The 17,000-nt window shown below is 45.7% G+C and overlaps 2 protein-coding genes and 1 long non-coding RNA gene across 6 annotated transcripts in view; 1 reads left to right on the plus strand and 2 right to left on the minus strand.

The window, feature by feature from the left end:
• celsr2 (cadherin, EGF LAG seven-pass G-type receptor 2) overlaps window positions 1-9,893 on the minus strand; it is a 69,477-nt gene extending 59,584 nt beyond the window's left edge. For all 4 annotated transcript variants that reach the window (XM_084928462.1, XM_084928461.1, XM_084928460.1 and 1 more), the window contains exon 1: window positions 6,350-9,893. In XM_084928462.1, the coding sequence (XP_084784588.1) occupies window positions 6,350-9,893 (3,544 nt within the window). The remainder of the gene's footprint in view (window positions 1-6,349) is intronic.
• LOC146387108 (uncharacterized) lies at window positions 9,869-16,365 on the plus strand. Its single transcript, XR_014800262.1, has 2 exons — window positions 9,869-9,959; window positions 11,662-16,365. It is a non-coding gene; the product is annotated as an uncharacterized LOC146387108 (long non-coding RNA).
• Window positions 12,559-17,000, minus strand: part of capzb (capping actin protein of muscle Z-line subunit beta) — a 16,666-nt gene continuing 12,224 nt past the window's right edge. The window contains exons 8-9 of the mRNA XM_084928463.1: window positions 16,865-16,941; window positions 12,559-13,729 (exon numbers count right to left, since the gene is read on the minus strand). Coding sequence (XP_084784589.1) covers window positions 13,642-13,729; window positions 16,865-16,941 — 165 coding nt within the window. The 3' untranslated portion in view covers window positions 12,559-13,641. The remainder of the gene's footprint in view (window positions 13,730-16,864; window positions 16,942-17,000) is intronic.

A 17,000-nucleotide genomic window follows, 5' to 3' on the forward strand; every position in this document is an offset into this window, starting at 1 on the left:
TGTAGCAAGTACGTCTGATAAGGACTCACTGTACTTGAGATTTATGTGTTGTTGTTTTTGTTTGTTTGTTTGTTTTCTTGGTGATTCACCAAAAGCTTTCTGCAACAGACTAAACTGCAAACCGTGTAATACATGAAGGAACAGCAGGTCTGGTGAGACTCTCCCGTAGCGGACAGGACTGGCGCAAACAAGTGGACACAAAGGCACAAGGAGGTTAGAGGGGTGGGGGCGGTGGGGGCAGCAGCAGACAGAGCCCACTCCGATTGTCTGCTGGGATCTCGAGGACAATGCAGGACAATGCTACGATATATGCAAGCACCGCAAGGCCTCGCCCCAGTGATGCACCGGCCTTAATCCCAAACATGATTTCCCCTCCAAACACATAGATGATGTCATTCACCCGCCCCTCCACCCCAATCTCACCCGCACCTTCACTCTGCACTACCTCACCACCTCTGGACCTTCAGCGCAACCAAGCGTGCAGCAGCGAGGCCCACGGGAGGATGTTTTGCTGCCAAGAAACATGTGGGCGGCAAGAAATCGGAGACCCTCTGAGTGCATCTGTGTCACAAATCAAAGAGCTTAAAGAGGACACTATCAAATGTCCATGTGCTTAAAACTCTCTGGTGCTTTCAAAACAGAGTGCCTCTGAAGTCTCACATGCACTTTAGCGTTCAAAAACACAGTGGATGGAAACTTTATATCTGCAGTCAGGTGTCGGCCGACTCTCTTCGTGTCCTGTTAAAATGAAAGCAGCCGGCAGGACAGGTCAGTGTGTCCCGCAGCATTACAGGTCCACAGAGAGCGTTACATGCTTCACTGGAAAAACGGAGATGCGGACAGTTGCTCTTTAGAACTTTATGGGTCTCCCCTCCCCCCCTATCTTTGCTCCACAAAAGAGGCCTTACCCCCTCATCCCCACCCACAAGGAATTTCTCAGGCATTGCTGGGTTCACCATGACAACTGTGTGCTTAACAAAGCATTTCTCTTAGGCATTCTTCCTTTCACAGGGGAGAGAGAGAAGGGGAGGAGGGGGGGACAACAGTCAAAGGAGGGAGGGAGAGGAAGGGGAGGACGGGGATAAAGAGGGAGGGTGGAGGAGCTCGAAATGATGGGAGGGAACAGTGGAGGTTGCAGGGGTGAGAGCCATAGACCCGGGCAGATAGGAGAAAAATGGGAAATGGTGACAGGCAAACAAAAAGAGGGAAAGAGAAACAGGATCAAGGTGATAGGTGATGTTAACGGGATAAAAAAAGAAAAGAAACAGTGCTACAAACATTCCACGCAAGCCTGCGAGTGTGACTAACGCCATCCAGGGAGGGAGGCAGGAAGAATGGAAGGAGTTAGGCGTTACAGATGACTCGAGCTTCGGAAGCAGCGACTTTGATTCCTGCGAATCGAGAGCAAGAGGAAAACCGAAATTTATCAAACATAAAGAGCACAGGCTCTACTAATTATATGAGAGTGTGGAGAAAAGTAATCAGGGCGGTCCAGCTGTTGAGGCCCACACACACACACAGAAATATACCAGATATGTGCAGCTTGATGGGCTAGTGTAACAGAAGACAATCCCCTCGAGAAAGTCCAACCGCAGACAGCTTAAAGGTTTAATAGATCCTAATGAAATTACACAGACTGTGAATGAGTTGGCTGTTATATACATGGCACTTGGTGCAGCAGAGTCCCCACCATTAAAATTCCTGCCCTGTAGTTTTATCTGACAAAAATAAAAAAGCCAACATGGAATTCAAGCGTCTGGATATCTTATGTGCCAAATTATCTTTTGAGAAAAAAAGACAAAATCTTGACTCATTTGAGCATATTTGTCGCTTTCCCCAGTTGGTCGGGCTTAATGCCAGCGGCTTTGGCTCGAACACACATTTGACAGAGTAGCAACTTAACCTTGCAGCATCCGCAGCCACTTCAGACTCACACTTGAAAGTTAAAAGGGTGTTCCCTCCATACAGTGACCAGACAGAGACAATACCCGCTGTCCACCATGTAACTTGAGCGCCTGCACAACCCGCAGTGTGATGTGAGCTGAATCGCTCTGCCGTCTTTAGTGGTGGAGGCGTGTTTGTCTGTTAAATTTTAGCACTCACGCTTTCAAAGTGGGGGCAAGGTGTTGGCTCGGAGTCAGAATATGATTAAAAGGGACAAAGTGTCCTGGTGTCACACTGGGGATGAGGTGGGTACTATGTTCTAGCAGTTCGCGGAGTATAAAGCTAAACCGTGCCAGTCACTTTAGAGTGCAACAAATATGCAGGCAAATGAGCGGACCTCACATTTAACAGTGTGAGATAATGATTAGCTACACTTTCTATATGAAAATTAACAGGGCTTTACGGATGAAAGAAAAGCAGAGAAACAATCTCTGCAATCAAATGCAAACACCTATTTATGCAGGCTCACGCTTGCCTGGGAACAGTAGATGAGGCCCCGGGTATGTCAACACTAGTCTGACAGATCTAAGGATACAGATGCAGAATGCCTAATCCCATGGATGAAAACCTGTGTCTCATGCTGCAGTGTGATGGGAATTCTCTTCATAACACTGAAGCGACATGATATAAAACATGCAAGAAAAAAAAAGTCTCCATTTTGTCAAACGCTGAGTTGCAAAACAACAGTTTCCTCAAAGCTGAAATCAAAAGACATAATCCCGATTCTGTGTTTATGAGTCTATTTTCACCCACTCAGTATGAGACAAGCTCAAATATCTGCACACCACTGCTGTAAATCTGGTTCCTTCGCTGGCTAACATAATTAAACTGTTATGATTACTAATTTATGCAAGTGCACACAGCCAGTAAGATCCCCAGACTACGTGATTGTCAGATGTATTGTGAAGAACCTGCTTATTGGCTCTGAGTGATTGTAGTGCCAATTTGAATAGCAATGAGGGACTACTGTTGCTGCTGGATAACATGTATTTCCTCACTAATTATCTTAAAGAAATCCACGGGCATATCAAACCCACCTGAAGAAATCTTAGCAAATCTTAGCAAGATAAAGTTTGATCATCTCTATGAAAGCAGATATTAGCCCGTCCCGGGTAATCATTTCTGAGGCAAGCTTTCCAATTCAACACTTTCTCCTTCTGTTTACTGTGTATGACCTCTATGTACAGATACTGTTTCATTTTGGCCACATCACTTTAAATGTGGTTTAGTTTCAACATTTAGTTTTATAAACACTACATCCTTCCATCCTCTTCCGCTTATCCAGCTCAGAGTCGCGGGCAGGCTGGAGCCTATCCCAGCCGCCATAAGGACAGGTCGCCAGTCTGACGCAGGGGTAACACAGAGAGACAGAAAACCATTCACAATCACACCTATGGACAATTTAGAGTCATCAATTAACCTAACCCCACTAACTGCATGTCTTTGGACTGTGGGACGAAGTGGGGTACCCGGTGAGAACCCACGCAAACACAGGGAGAACATGCAAACTCCACACAGAAAGGCAGGTGGTGAATTTGCTGCCTGGGCCTGCTTGCTGTGGGGAAACAGTGCTAACCACTGCATCAGAAGGCCAATGTCGTCTGATAGTGATTTATTACATATACATATGTATACTGTACTGGCATGTATGTTGTCTGATATGAAAACATCTTTTTACAAAAACAGTAAGAAAATAAAGTTTAGGTAATTTCTAAACTGTGTATATCACATCACAGAATGGTGGTGAGGAGTCATTGCTAAATGGTAAATGTACTAGTACTTACACGGCACTTTTCTACTTCTACTACAATTCTCACATTCACACAGACTCTATCCCATAAAGCAGGCACTAAACACACACTCACACTCTGATCGGGAGTAATTTGGAGTTCAGTGTCTTAATCAAGGACACTTGGCCGTGCTGACTGGACGAGCCTGGGATCAAAGCCCTGACCATCCCGCTGGCAGATGACCCGGCAACAGCCACTGCCCTTCTCATTGCAATACATTTCTAACCAGATTGTTAAACACTGCACATTTTTTCATTTAATAGTTGGGCTCCTCGAAACTCATTCAGTAAATAATTAACCTGCAAAGCACAACGGGGGATCGTTTAATGTTCTTTGAATCACACTGCTCAGTTTATATTTTTAAGAACTAGACCAAAAACTGTATGTGCAGTTTGCAACACTTTGTATATTTCATGTGGTTTTCCTAAATGCTTAACTGTGCAACAAGGAGGTATTTTCAAACTTTTTGTTGTGCTGAACTACAGTACAAGTTAGGAATTTTAGTCAGTATGGCAATATCAAAATCGACAAAATCCAACGATCACTTCAGCAGTTATTTATGACATTTAAGTCACAGACTGTTTTATATCTGAGATCACTCAACAACAATCCGAGTGGAAGCGACACTCAGTGCAACGGGTTATTTTACCAAACCTAACTTTGGGGGGATGGTGTGGATTATTTAAAGGTTACCTTCTCAAAGATGGTGCATATGAAACACTTTAAACTTAAAGCAAAGTGTTGCCACATTTAAACTATTACATCTATTTCGGTGTGAAGAGCGGTGCCCAGAAGTGATGTTAATCACAGTCCAACAACGTACAAAGGAGCCCATCAAAAATCGTCCATCATAAGGGGCCTCTTAAACAGTAGCATAAAGAGAAAGATAATGGGAAGACCTGGGAGGTCCCTGGAGGGGAAAGCCTTTGAAAATTGGGGTCAGCAGGATCTATAGAAGGAGCTCATATTTCTGCCCCATCTCCTCCTCCAGCAGCTCCTGTCTAATGACTTTTCTGCTGGTTTACAGTACCACTGTATTTTCCAACTTGTATTCACTGTACATACACACAAAAAACTCCTTCACCTCCCCTCTGTCCTCCAGCCTTCCTCTATCTCCTTCTGTCTCCTGCAGGGGTGCTGACACATAAACCCCAGCAGGTGCTGGACGCACTGGGGGGACCACGGCCTCTAATTGGTCTTTGGTGGAGTCACAGCTGTTACCCCCAACCACAGCCTGGTATGAGCTCAAGCGCCTGCCCCTTAATCGACGGCTTACCATTGTTCTCCAGAGAGTCGAAGCTCAGCTCAAATCTATCAAAACGACTACCCACGCTAACCAGTCCGTGCAACACCCGTCAGCCAGCGAACGCACACTTCTGCTGCCATCAAAGAAGACCAACACAAAGGTTTCTGCCAGCTTTAATCTGCTCTTTTCCTGTTAAATTGCTATTTTCATCTTTAACCTTCATGTCCAATCTCTTAATACTGTTCCCAGCTCCTTTCCCCCTCTCTTAGCTTGTGCCAAGGTCAAAGAGAAGGCAGGTTTACAGCAGATCACACTGCGTCAAATAAGCTCCAACAGAGGGTAAAAACAACACCGTCACCACCCCTCCTTCCCATCGCCCCTCTCCACCCACACACAACCACACACTTTCTTTGGGTGCAATTTAGGTTCAGTTTCATTAAAGGAGCAAATAAAACTCTGTAATTTGTGCTGACACGCAAAATGAACGGTGCAGGGGAGACAGACAGTTCAAGACATGCAGAGTAAGAAAAAGAGAACAACTGAAGAATGTCTGGAGCTCATTTTAGACCTGCGTGACATTTCCTTTCCCAATTCATGAACAGAAAAATCAGCAAATTTCGTCGATGTGAACTTTATGTGATTCAAAAGCATCATCAAACCAGGATTATCAGTTTTCACCATCCTGGCTGCTATTGAATGTAAGCATTTTCTGTCAGATTAGAACAAAAGAACAGGGCTTGACACACACATCAACTCTTCATTCAAACAAAAAAACAAAAACAAACTAACAAACAAAATAAAGCTGCAGATACGAACCATTATTGAATTATGCCTTTCATTGTATGAGTGGGCATGACGGGCAATTATGGGACATGATCAGTCTGCCACTGGAGACTCTACTCACTCAGACAAACAGCTATTTATATCTTGACAATAGACTGAGCTAAACCAGGATTGTGTATATAACCAGGGGACTAAAATACATGTGTCAGAAGTCCCCCATTAAATCAGCCAAATTAAACAATTAATAAGAAAGGAAATGCTTTAGTGCACTTTTATGACCCTGAGTGATTTTTCCTGTAAAGTGGAGTGAATTACAAATATGCTTCAATGAATATTAATCCTCCTTCATGAATATTTCTATTACAGGAGAATCACGCTGGAATACTCAAGCCAAGAGAGACACACTTAAGCCGTCATCACTTCCATTACCCAGTGAAATGGAGAGAAAATGTAAATGAAGAGACACTACGCGTTAATAGAATCAGTAAGAATACACCCCTGTAAGCCTGCACTCCCATTACTGCGCTTTTTTTCATTCACTGGGTGGAGTGGAGGTGGATTACAGAGAGTTATCTAACAATCTCACCTGACACTGAGATCCTCATGGAGGCCTCCAGGGGCCGGTTGTTATCCAGGGCCTGGCTCAGCTGGATCTCTCCTGTGCTTTGGTTCAGGAGGACCAGCTTCAGCTCGTTTCCCACGTCAAAGCTGTAGTGCAGCTGATCGGAGACGTCCGGGTCATATGCGGGGATGCGTCCGATCACTCCAGTGGGAAAACTGCTCGATTTGTCGGTCACATAGTTGTTAAAGATGATCTGGAAGTTTTTGAGGACTGGCACGTTGTCGTTCTTGTCCACAAGTTTGATGTGGACTGTGGCTCGGCTCACGAGAGGCGCAGAGGTGGCCTGGACCACAATGATGTACTCACACCTCAACTCATAGTCCAGGTCTATTAAAGCAGTCAGCTCTCCGGAGAAGATATCCAGCTGAAACACCTCTGGGATGTTTCCCTCCACTATCTGATACATAATCTGTGCATTGCTGCCTTCATCTGGATCTGTGGCTGAGATATGTGCAACCACGAGGCCTATGGGGCTGTTTTCCTCCACCATAATGTCAAACTCGTCTTTCTCGAACACAGGAGGGTTGTCATTCACGTCTAGGATTGTTACTTGAATGTTTACTGGTGTTTTCAGGGCAGGGATACCTTTATCTACTGCAAATGCCTGCAGGGTGTAAATGGGCACATTTTCTCTGTCAAGCCTGCGCAGAGTGCGAACAATGCCGGAGGTGGATTCAATTATAAAGTCTCCATCGCCATCCTCCCCACCCTGGAAGGTGTAGAAAACTCTGCCATTGAGGCCAGAGTCTCTGTCGGTGGCAGAAACCTGGACCACGCTGGTGAACACGGGCACGTCTTCCATAATCGCACCAACGTAGTGATCTCTGAGGAAACGGGGAGAGTTGTCGTTCACATCGTTCACAAGTATCTCCAGGTAGGTGGTGTCAGATTTCTGTGGGATGCCGTTATCCCGCGCAGTGATGGCCAGCGTATAGGAAACCTGGTCCTCGTAGTCCAGTTCCATCTGCGTGGTGACAGCTCCCGTGTCGGGGTCGATGTCAAACTGAGGGATGCTGTCATCCATGAAGTAGGTGATGCGCGCGTTATCGCCCGTGTCCTCATCTGTGGCACTGATGATGACCACGGTGGTGCCCACGGGCTTGTCCTCATTAATGCTGACGGTGTAATGTGAGCTCTGAAACACAGGCCGGTGTGTGTTGGCGTCAGTGACGTTAACAAACACCTTGGCGGTGTCAAAGCGGGTGCCGTCGCTCGCCGTGACAGTGAGGACATACTGGCGTTCCAGTTTGTAGTCCAGAGGCAAAGCCAGCGTAATGAGCCCACCCCCGCTCTGGCTCGTGATGGAGAATCTGTTGCGGGTGTTTCCACTCGCGATCTGATACGTCACCACGCTGTTGATGTCCTGGTCCACAGCTGACACGGTCACCACGCTGGTCCCCACGGCCGCGTCTTCATTTAGTCTCATGTAATACGCCTTCTGCGTGAACTCTGGGTTGTTGTCGTTGACGTCCAGGATCGTCATGCTGATGCTGGCTGAAGATGACATGACGGGGTAGCCGTGATCACGTGCCTCCACTCCGAAGTTGTAAAAGTCCACGCTCTCCCTGTCCAGCTCGGCTGCGACTACAATCCACCCCGTGCTGTTATTGATGGAGAAGGGGAAGTTTGGTGTGGTTTCAGTGAGCCGATACTCCAGCCTGGAGTTTTCTCCAGAGTCTGCATCGACAGCCTGGATGTGGATGATGGAGTAACCCAGCGGCACATTTTCCAGCACGGTGGCCTGGAATGGCGTGCTGACAAAAATGGGGGCGTTGTCGTTAACATCCAGCACCTGCACCGTAACCAGGCCGCTGATGTTGGACAGCGGTGGGCGTCCCCCATCCTGAGCTCTGATTCTCAGCGTGTATTCTTTGTTCGCCTCATAATCCAGGTGGCTCACCAGGTCCATTTTACCTGTCTGAGCATCGATATAAAACTGCCCGCGGGTGTTTCCGCTCATGATGCTGAAGTGAACGACAGCATTGCTCCCTCTGTCCTGATCTGTTGCGGTGACCTGCAGGATCTCTGTGTTAGGGGTCATGTCCTCTGGCACCTGGACCACGTAACGCTTTTCACTGAACTGAGGAGCGTTATCGTTATCATCTTCTACCACAATGTGAACAGTAGCTGTGGCGCTGCGGGGCCCGGGGTCACGACCTTGGTCATTCGCCTCAACTAACAGCATATAGGCTTCCACCTCTTCTCTGTCCACCAGCCCCTTAGTGCGAATTACGCCAGACCTGGAATCAATCTCAAACACATCATTGGACCCATTATTGTTGAGGATGTTATATAGGATGTTCCCATTAATGGGGGCATCTCCGTCTGTCGCCCTCACTGTTAACACCTCATAGCCTATTTCTAAGTTCTCCCTGATACTTTCCTTATAGTCCTGTTGCTCAAACACAGGGCTGTGATCGTTAGTGTCACTGACTGTGATAGTGAGTGTGGCCATGGCTGTGCGCCGGGGTGTGCCGTGGTCCACTGCGGTCACACGAAACACATGGGTGTCTTTTGTTTCCCGGTCCAGCACTTCTACTGTAGACACAGCACCGCTGGACGGGTCCACAGCAAAAAGATGGTTCGAGCGGCTGTCAAAGAGAGCTTCAATAAAATACTCCAGCCTGCCTGCCTCGCCTTCATCCACATCCACTGCTTTCAAAACAACAACAGGAGTCCCGGCGGGCTTATTCTCTGCCACAGACACTTGATACATTGGTGGCTGAAACTGGGGGCTGCTGTTGATGCTTCTTCTACTCCTCCTGCTTAAAATCCCTGAATCAGACTGAGCTGCCCTTTGTAACAGCTTCTCTATGTAGCCCTGCCTAAAGGGGCCCTCTCCCACACGCCAGTGGATGGAAATGGGACTGACTTGAACATTCAGCCCACTACCTGTGAGTACATCACAGAGGACGTCCAGCTCCAGGAGAGCGTCCTGCCTCCAGCACAGCTTCTCAGACACAAACAAGTTCCCTTCGTTGAAATAAAACTCACGGCTGTTGGTGACTTTGCAGCGGATCGGAGGGCCAGGCAGTAGACCTCCCACTGGGAATAGAGCAGAATCTGCTCGGTGGCACTCTAAGCTGTGATGGCTGTGGGTACTGAACAAAGTGAGGACCTCCATGTCCCACTGAGGTTTTCTTTTACGCGTGTTTGAACAGTTCCTACCGTGTACATGCACCTGGTACTGGCTGGTGAGGAGGTGCCTGTAGCCGGAGTCCGCGCAGTCCTCCACGGTGTACAAGGTGAAGGGGTTTGAGCGCAGCGAGGGGCACTTTATGGAGCCCGAAACAAACACGATGCCCGCTGCCGCGTCAGTCTCCAGGAACCCCTCGGTGAATTTTGGAGCCAGCACCTGATCCAGAGTGCACCGCGCGCCCCGCTCCGCGCCGGCCACCACCGCGCTCGCTCCGGCATCCTCACCGATGTGAACAACGTAACAGCGGATGAGTGTGACCAGTTTACAACAGCAGAGTAACAGCAACAAATCCCATTTAACGAAGTGCATCGCTCCTCAGTTTGTGCGCCCGTGCGGCGAATTCTGCGGCTCCTAATTTCTTTAAACTTTCCACCGGTAAGTTTCCCTTTGTTGAAGAAGAGCCATGCTCTCAGCGGGCGCACTCCTCTCCGCTCACTCCGGCTGACGTTTTTAAGAGGTTAACCCGCAGTAACCTTGGCCGGAGCTGCTCTCACATCCACACAAACGCACACACACACACTCACACACGCCGGCTACAGCAGCAGCAGCAGCAGCAGCAAAACCTCCGCTCCGTCCGCGCAACTCAGCTTCAATGAGAAAAATGGCTCCTGCTCCCCCCCAGTGTCTCCAGGCTCCTCATTATAATAAACCTGTGTGTGTGAGAGAAAGAGAGAGAGAGGGAGAGAGAAGCTCTATAGGGGTCTGAGGACTTGACAGAAAGCCTGCCACTGGAGATAAATGGAAACTTCCCATAAGCGTCATTAATTAACGCAGAACAACAGCAGCAATTCAGAGTCGGATTAAGGAGTTCATTAGACAACATTCAGTTCATTAGTATAGTATTAATGCTGCACTCACTAATAACGACTAAGAAGAACCGTTTTGATCACGCCCAATACCCACCACTCACCTCCGGAATGGTTTGGCTCATTAACCGGTCGGAATTCCTTAAATTGTGGGTTTTGGCTGACCTTGTTTCAACCCAAGATATGTTGCATTCTCGGGCTCGTGTTAAAAAGAGGAGGATTACATTTCAGCTACATTCAAGTCATCTTTGTTTAGCGGCTGTTTTCTTCAGATCCACTAATTCCCGTGCTTTGTTTTCCCGAAGGTTTCATTCACCTGCTCTTACTTAAAGAGCAGTAAAAGCAACATCCGAGTACCAGTAGAAACACCCGAATCACAAGAGGCATTCGTGCAGATAGGCTCCAGAAGTTAGGAACTTTTCAATTTACTCAAATATTCAAAGCAACACATATTAATCTAAAGCGATGATAACAATATTCAGTTTGGGTGCGGAGCAGCAAGGCGCAACTTTGGACTGAAACTCGGCGCTTCGCTGATGTTCTGAGTGCGCCTGACACCTGCTGGGCAAACTGCAGCCACACAGCCAAGAGAGGATCCTCCTGCAAGCTCGCTCAAAAGTGCTCATGTTCATGTCTGCTTGTTGCTTCAGTGAATGAACATGTAAAAAAATAAATAAATCCGTTTTGACACAGCAGCATAAATAATGAAATGACAGCATGATGGGAAGTGTCTCAGCACAAAGTCCATGCAGTTGTCAGTGCTTTATTTTTCTAAGACCCTTTTGGACTTTTTGTAGACAAACAGCAACGAAAATAGTGTTTACAAAAGATGGCACACTAAATCTGGCCAATTCCATAATCTAAAGATTATGCCTGTTTCAGCTCCGAAGGGAACGGCACCATCACACTTTAATGTCTGTTGACCAGTTGCCCTGACATCTCATGTGGTGAAGTCTTGGTTTCGTATCTCTCTGCAATTTGCATACCAACCAAATCTGACAGCGGATGATGCAGAGCTCACTCCCAGAAGTGAATGTCCTGTGAGGACCAAGCTCTCCTACAGTGCATTCACCATCTTCAGACCGCTGCTATTGAGGGAGACACTGCAAGCGATGACTGAGCAGTCCTCTGTCTTATGTTGATGGGTAGTAGTGGGAAGCATAACCGATGGGCTAAAGGAGGAGTACAGAGCACTAGGGGATGATTTTGTTGGCTAGTCTGAGAGAAATCTAAATGTAAGCAACACTAAAGAGATGGTTGTTGTTTTGCAGAAGGAAGAGGGTGGCGGAACACCCATGTCTATCCTGGGACAGGATGTTGATGCTGTGGAGGTGGACAAGTACCTGAGCGACCAGGACAGATGGTGACTAACAGGCTCGGTGTCGTAAGGACAATGACATCCTTCAGTGTGTGCAGCAAAATGTTGGAGATCTTCATTCAAAACTCAGCTGTGGTGAGCTTTCAAAGAGCTGACACAATTAGACTGGTCTGTGATTGGCTACAAACCTGTCACTTTTGAAAGTGTGGCGGAGACAAGGTCCCTGTTCAAGGGGGCATCCATCGTTCCTTTGCATCAAAGGCAGATCCAGGCAGAGGGCTAAAACAATGATTGGGATCAGGAATATGAATCCAACTCATGCTACATTGCACTCAAACTTGAGTGCTAATTATACAAGCTAAACCATTTTAGGCCATCACAAGATCCGATTTTACAGGATGATACTGTATGTTTTTACAGGACAAGGCTGTAAAAACACAATGACACTGCTACAATAAATACTCAAACAGTTTGGTATTATTTTTAGCAGATGAAGTTATACAACTTCAACTATAAGCTACATACCAAAAATCACAAAATGCCTTTAGCCTATCAGTGCTAATAGCTCCTCGATATTCATTAATGATTGCATTAGCAACAATCAAGCTAACTTTACCCCTGTTAGCAGACCTACACTTTCAATCTCACACACGCGCGCTTTATCTCACGTTGGTGAACACACACTCCGATGGATACACTGGGGGCAATCTGGGGTCCCCAACGACACTTTGATACATTTTACACGTAGACTGGAATAGCTGTGAAATCGATCCTCCAACCGCTGTACCACCTGAGCCACAGCCACCCAACCATCACATTCATACAAAGGAATGAAATTAAAACAAGCAAGTAGCTTTTTACAATTTTTATTGTTGCTGGAGGCTCTAATACAATATGAGTCATAAGCTTTACAAAATAAAAACAAACAAAAAAAATACAACAAAGATTCCCCTCCAAAATGGAAACAAAGGTTTCCACTGTGACACCAAGACAAACTGTGACCCCCAACAAAGACATAATAGGTGAGGATAGAGAAGACGTTAACAGGCTGAACAAAGGGGAAGCAAACTGTCATGTTATACAGCGTGTGTGTGTGAGGGGAGTTGATTATGACGAGGGTGTACCCGGTGATAATAACAGTCCATCCCTATGTTTGAGAAGTTTTCATTTCCACCCTCTGCAGCTCCACAAAGGCTCTCATGCATGTGGACAGAGTGGAAATAAAGTGTAAAAACGTTCTTGCTCACACAGAAAGGCCGCCCTCGTCTTTGCACCGTTTATATCACCCAGAAGAATAACCACTCGTTATACATTGACAGTTTTAATTCTATACAAATATATTTGGGCTTGGGTCGGGTGGGGGGGGGGGGGGGGTGTCATAGGAAAAAAAAAGAAGATAGATGCAAGAATATAATTTTATGAACATAATAATGACACCACTGCCAAGCCTCCACCACCTACTGCACAGTCTGTGTCCTCGTCACAGAGGAAGAGCAGGGCCAGAGTCGCTCGTTACAAATCGACTGAGGACATATCAGCTGTGAGAACATCAGGGATTATTATTAGAGTGACCCTTGAGATTATCATTAACCGTGGTAATACTATCATATTCATAACATGGGGGAGGAGAGAGAGAGAGAGAGAGAGAGAGAGAGAGAGAGAGAGAGAGAGAGAGAGAGAAAAGAGGGGAGAAGACAAACAGAGCGTGAGTGAATGGCTTCATGGCAGATGAGATGCATGAAAACAACCAGACAAAAAAAAAAAAAGCAAAAAAAAAAAGCTAAGCATTTCTCCTTTTTTATTTTTCCACAAATAAACAAGAGTGCAGCACTGAAACAGGCATGGAGGAAGAGACATAAAGAAACAGAGAAAAGATGGCAGGGATGAGGCAGAGAGAGAGACAGAGAGACAGAAGAAAACAACAGTAGCATCTCTAGCTGTTATGTTTGCGTTTGAGCGCCTCCATCAGGTCGACCTTCAGAGCATCCTGCTTTGACTTGTCAGCCAGAGTCTGCACACTCCTGTGTGGAGGAGACACCAAAAAACAAGATGAGAAAAGTCAGTGGGAGCAAAAATCAAACAAGAAAACATCAAAGGGCTCGAAAAAGTTTCTCCAGTGAGACAGAAACACTCGGGCTGTAGGAAATTTATTAGTAACAATTCAAGTCTTCCTCTCTGTGGGGAGACCTTTATGTCTCACCACAGAGAGATTTCATATGGTTATGACAACATGTTAGCTGTTTACACACTGCACACATAACCACCCGTTAAAGTCAGTTGTCGTCATGCAGTTGCAGCTTTATTATGACCCTGACAAATTTATATTTTACACTCACCGAACACCAAACCTCTTCAACTGCTCTTTAACGTAAATACCTAAATGAGCCAATCACATCACAGCAAAGTTGGAATATTTTATAAACCCCTGATCTACCTGCACAACCATCTCTAGGGTTTACAGAGAATAATGAAAAAATAAGAGATAAATAAGAGAATTCACAGACTGTTTTGAGGTGACAGGAAGACAACAGTAATTCAAATAACTACTCATTATGACCAAAGTATGCAGAGGAGCATCTTGGAACACACCACAGTCTACCCGAGTACTATTACTGGCCAAGTCCATCCCTTTATAACCACAGTGTACCCATCTTCTGGTGGCTGCTTCCAGCAGAATAACACACCATGTTGCAAAGCTCAAATCATTGCACAATATGTACACAGTCACCAGATCTCAATCCAATAGAGCACCTATAGGTTGTGGTGGTCACATCATGTATGTGCAGCCAGCAAATCTGCAGCAACTGAGTGATGCCATCATGTCAACATGGACCATGCCACAAAGACTTCAAGCAAAAAAGTGGTGTCCTACGCAGCAGCAGCAAGGTGCGCCTAATAAAGCCTCTGGGTGAGTGTATGTGAACATATCCACTTATTATGCTTTCTTCTGAAGATGCCATCCCGTTAATCATCCATTTCCTGTTTTCTTTACAGTGCTGTGCTTTCTCACACAGTGTTTTCAGTGCTACACGCTGAGTAAACACAGCGTCTTAGAAAAACCTTATTAGGGCAACAAAGTGCAAAACAACACCCGGGTGAGTCATTTGAATACTCTGACTTGGTTAGTATGCTACTCTGTCAGAAATCAGCTGTTGAACACAAAGATAAAAACTTGCAATACAGCCTTTTGATCTTCAACACTGCATGATCATTCAAACTTCTAACAGTGCACATACGTAAACAATTTGAGGGGGGAAAAGGTGCTTTAATTTTTTTTCTGTACATATCTTCATTTCCCTTTGAATGTCAGCCTTCACTCTTAACAGCCTGTTCCTGTTTTTACATTTGCTGCTCTACTTCCCCATCAAACCTCTTTCACTGCTGTTCCATCCGATCAAAGACTAACTCTCCCAGCAAATAATGATTAACAGAAACTGTAAGGATCAATTGTCAGTGTTACTGAGGTTATGTCGTAAACCTTAAGACAAAGATAGACACACACACATATACAAACTTCTCCATGCTAGGTTGTACCTTTGACCCCTTCTCAATGGAGGTCTGTCGCTGGGTGAGCACCTGTGACAGCTCCTTTTGGAGCTGCCAGTACTTTTGATTGTCACGCAAAGACTCAATAGATCTGGAGCACAGAGGAGAGGCAGCAAGGGAGGAGAGGTGACAGAGGGATTAAAGAGGAGGAGAGACACTGATAGTGGAAATGTGGTACAAAGGGCAGCAACAAAAAAAGGACAGGAGCAGTTGAGGAAAGGACTGAAATGTTCGAAGCAGTTGTGACAGAACTGCATTGAGTGACTGTATTTTTTAACAATCAAACACCCATCTCCACGGTGACGCCGTTTAAGTTTAGTACTAATTCAGGACAATGCACAACAAAAACAGTTTATGAAAAAACGCTATGTTGATTCCACTTATTTTGTGGACTTGAATGTCGCCTACTTTGTAGACAGGCTACTGTAAGCACCATGTTGTTGTGGAAAATGATTAATCTACTGTGAAATGAACTGAAAGCATGTACCACGTAGCCAATGTTTGTGGATTATGAAGAATCTATTTGAAGAATGAAGAACAAGATTTGTTTTTCAGCTGTTTTTTGCAGCCAATAAACAAATAGACCTTGTGTCCTTGGAATAACTGCATCAGCGAGGAATCTTTTGTGGCACCAGCAGTTCCTCTGTGGGCACCGAGAGTTTCACTAACCTGGCTGTCAAAAGGTCTCTACAATCTGTTGAGTCCTGAGCTGCGTCAGCTGCTAATGATGATGGCTTAAAAACGTTCAAGGAGTTTGTGACGTAATCGGGTTTGTTCTACACACTGTCAATCAAACCCGCAAGCAGCAGGCAAACGGCCGATTTACACTTCTGCAGTGAATCTTTGCCTACAACATCACGATTGGCCTTCATTCTAGCGTGTTTTGCAAATTAACTTGTGGTCATGTCCAAGTGTTTTATGCGATAGTAATAAACGAAAAAATTGAACTTTTCTGTCTTCTGGGTCTCTGCTCTTTGTTGTGATCAGTGATTGTCCTCCATATTGAGACTATGATTATTATTCTTTACAAGGAGACATTATTCTCTCACTGATAAATTCAAACACTGGGGCAAAAAAAAAAAAAAAAAAAAAATGCATAGGAGGAATGCAGTAGGCCAATCTCAATAGGTGCAGGATGCTTCAATGCAGCATGTAGTTACATTACCAGAAAGGTGCACATCAAATTATGGCGAATGTGACATTGTGGGTTTTCAGAGGGATCTTCGGTTACATCACACGTACGAAAGCATAAAGCCCCTGTAAGCCACTCATTGAAATTGGGGTGAAACACAGCTAAACCTCAGTTAGCCACAGTGTTGGTGATTTGAACCACACTTTGGAGCAGTGCTTCCAAAGATCTGCACTTTATAAGCTTGACACGGCGTCAGTATCGAGCATCCATCTCTAGGCACAGGGAAGGAGCAGGTGTAGTGAAAAGAAGACGAAATGCAGCTGAGACGAGGGGCAGCAAAAGCAGACTCAAATAATCAGATACAGGGTTGAGACTGAAACACAGGAGGCGAGACAACATCTGTCGTCTGAGCTGCTGACTGGAAGTGCTGTGGAAGAAAACACTGATCCCATCATGTAGAGAGCTAATGCAGCAGTACCTCAGGCCGTTGACGATGTCCTTGGTCTTCCCAAAGTAGATTTCATTCAGTGTGGAGCGGATCTTATTCTCCATATCCTAGAAAAACAATATGAATGCATTATAACTGCTAGCTCTATTCTTCTATTTGATTCTTA

This window comes from Perissodus microlepis, chromosome 5 (genome assembly GCF_051167445.1).
Source record: "Perissodus microlepis isolate ML-2025 ecotype Zambia chromosome 5, ASM5116744v1, whole genome shotgun sequence".
NCBI lineage: Eukaryota > Metazoa > Chordata > Actinopteri > Cichliformes > Cichlidae > Perissodus > Perissodus microlepis.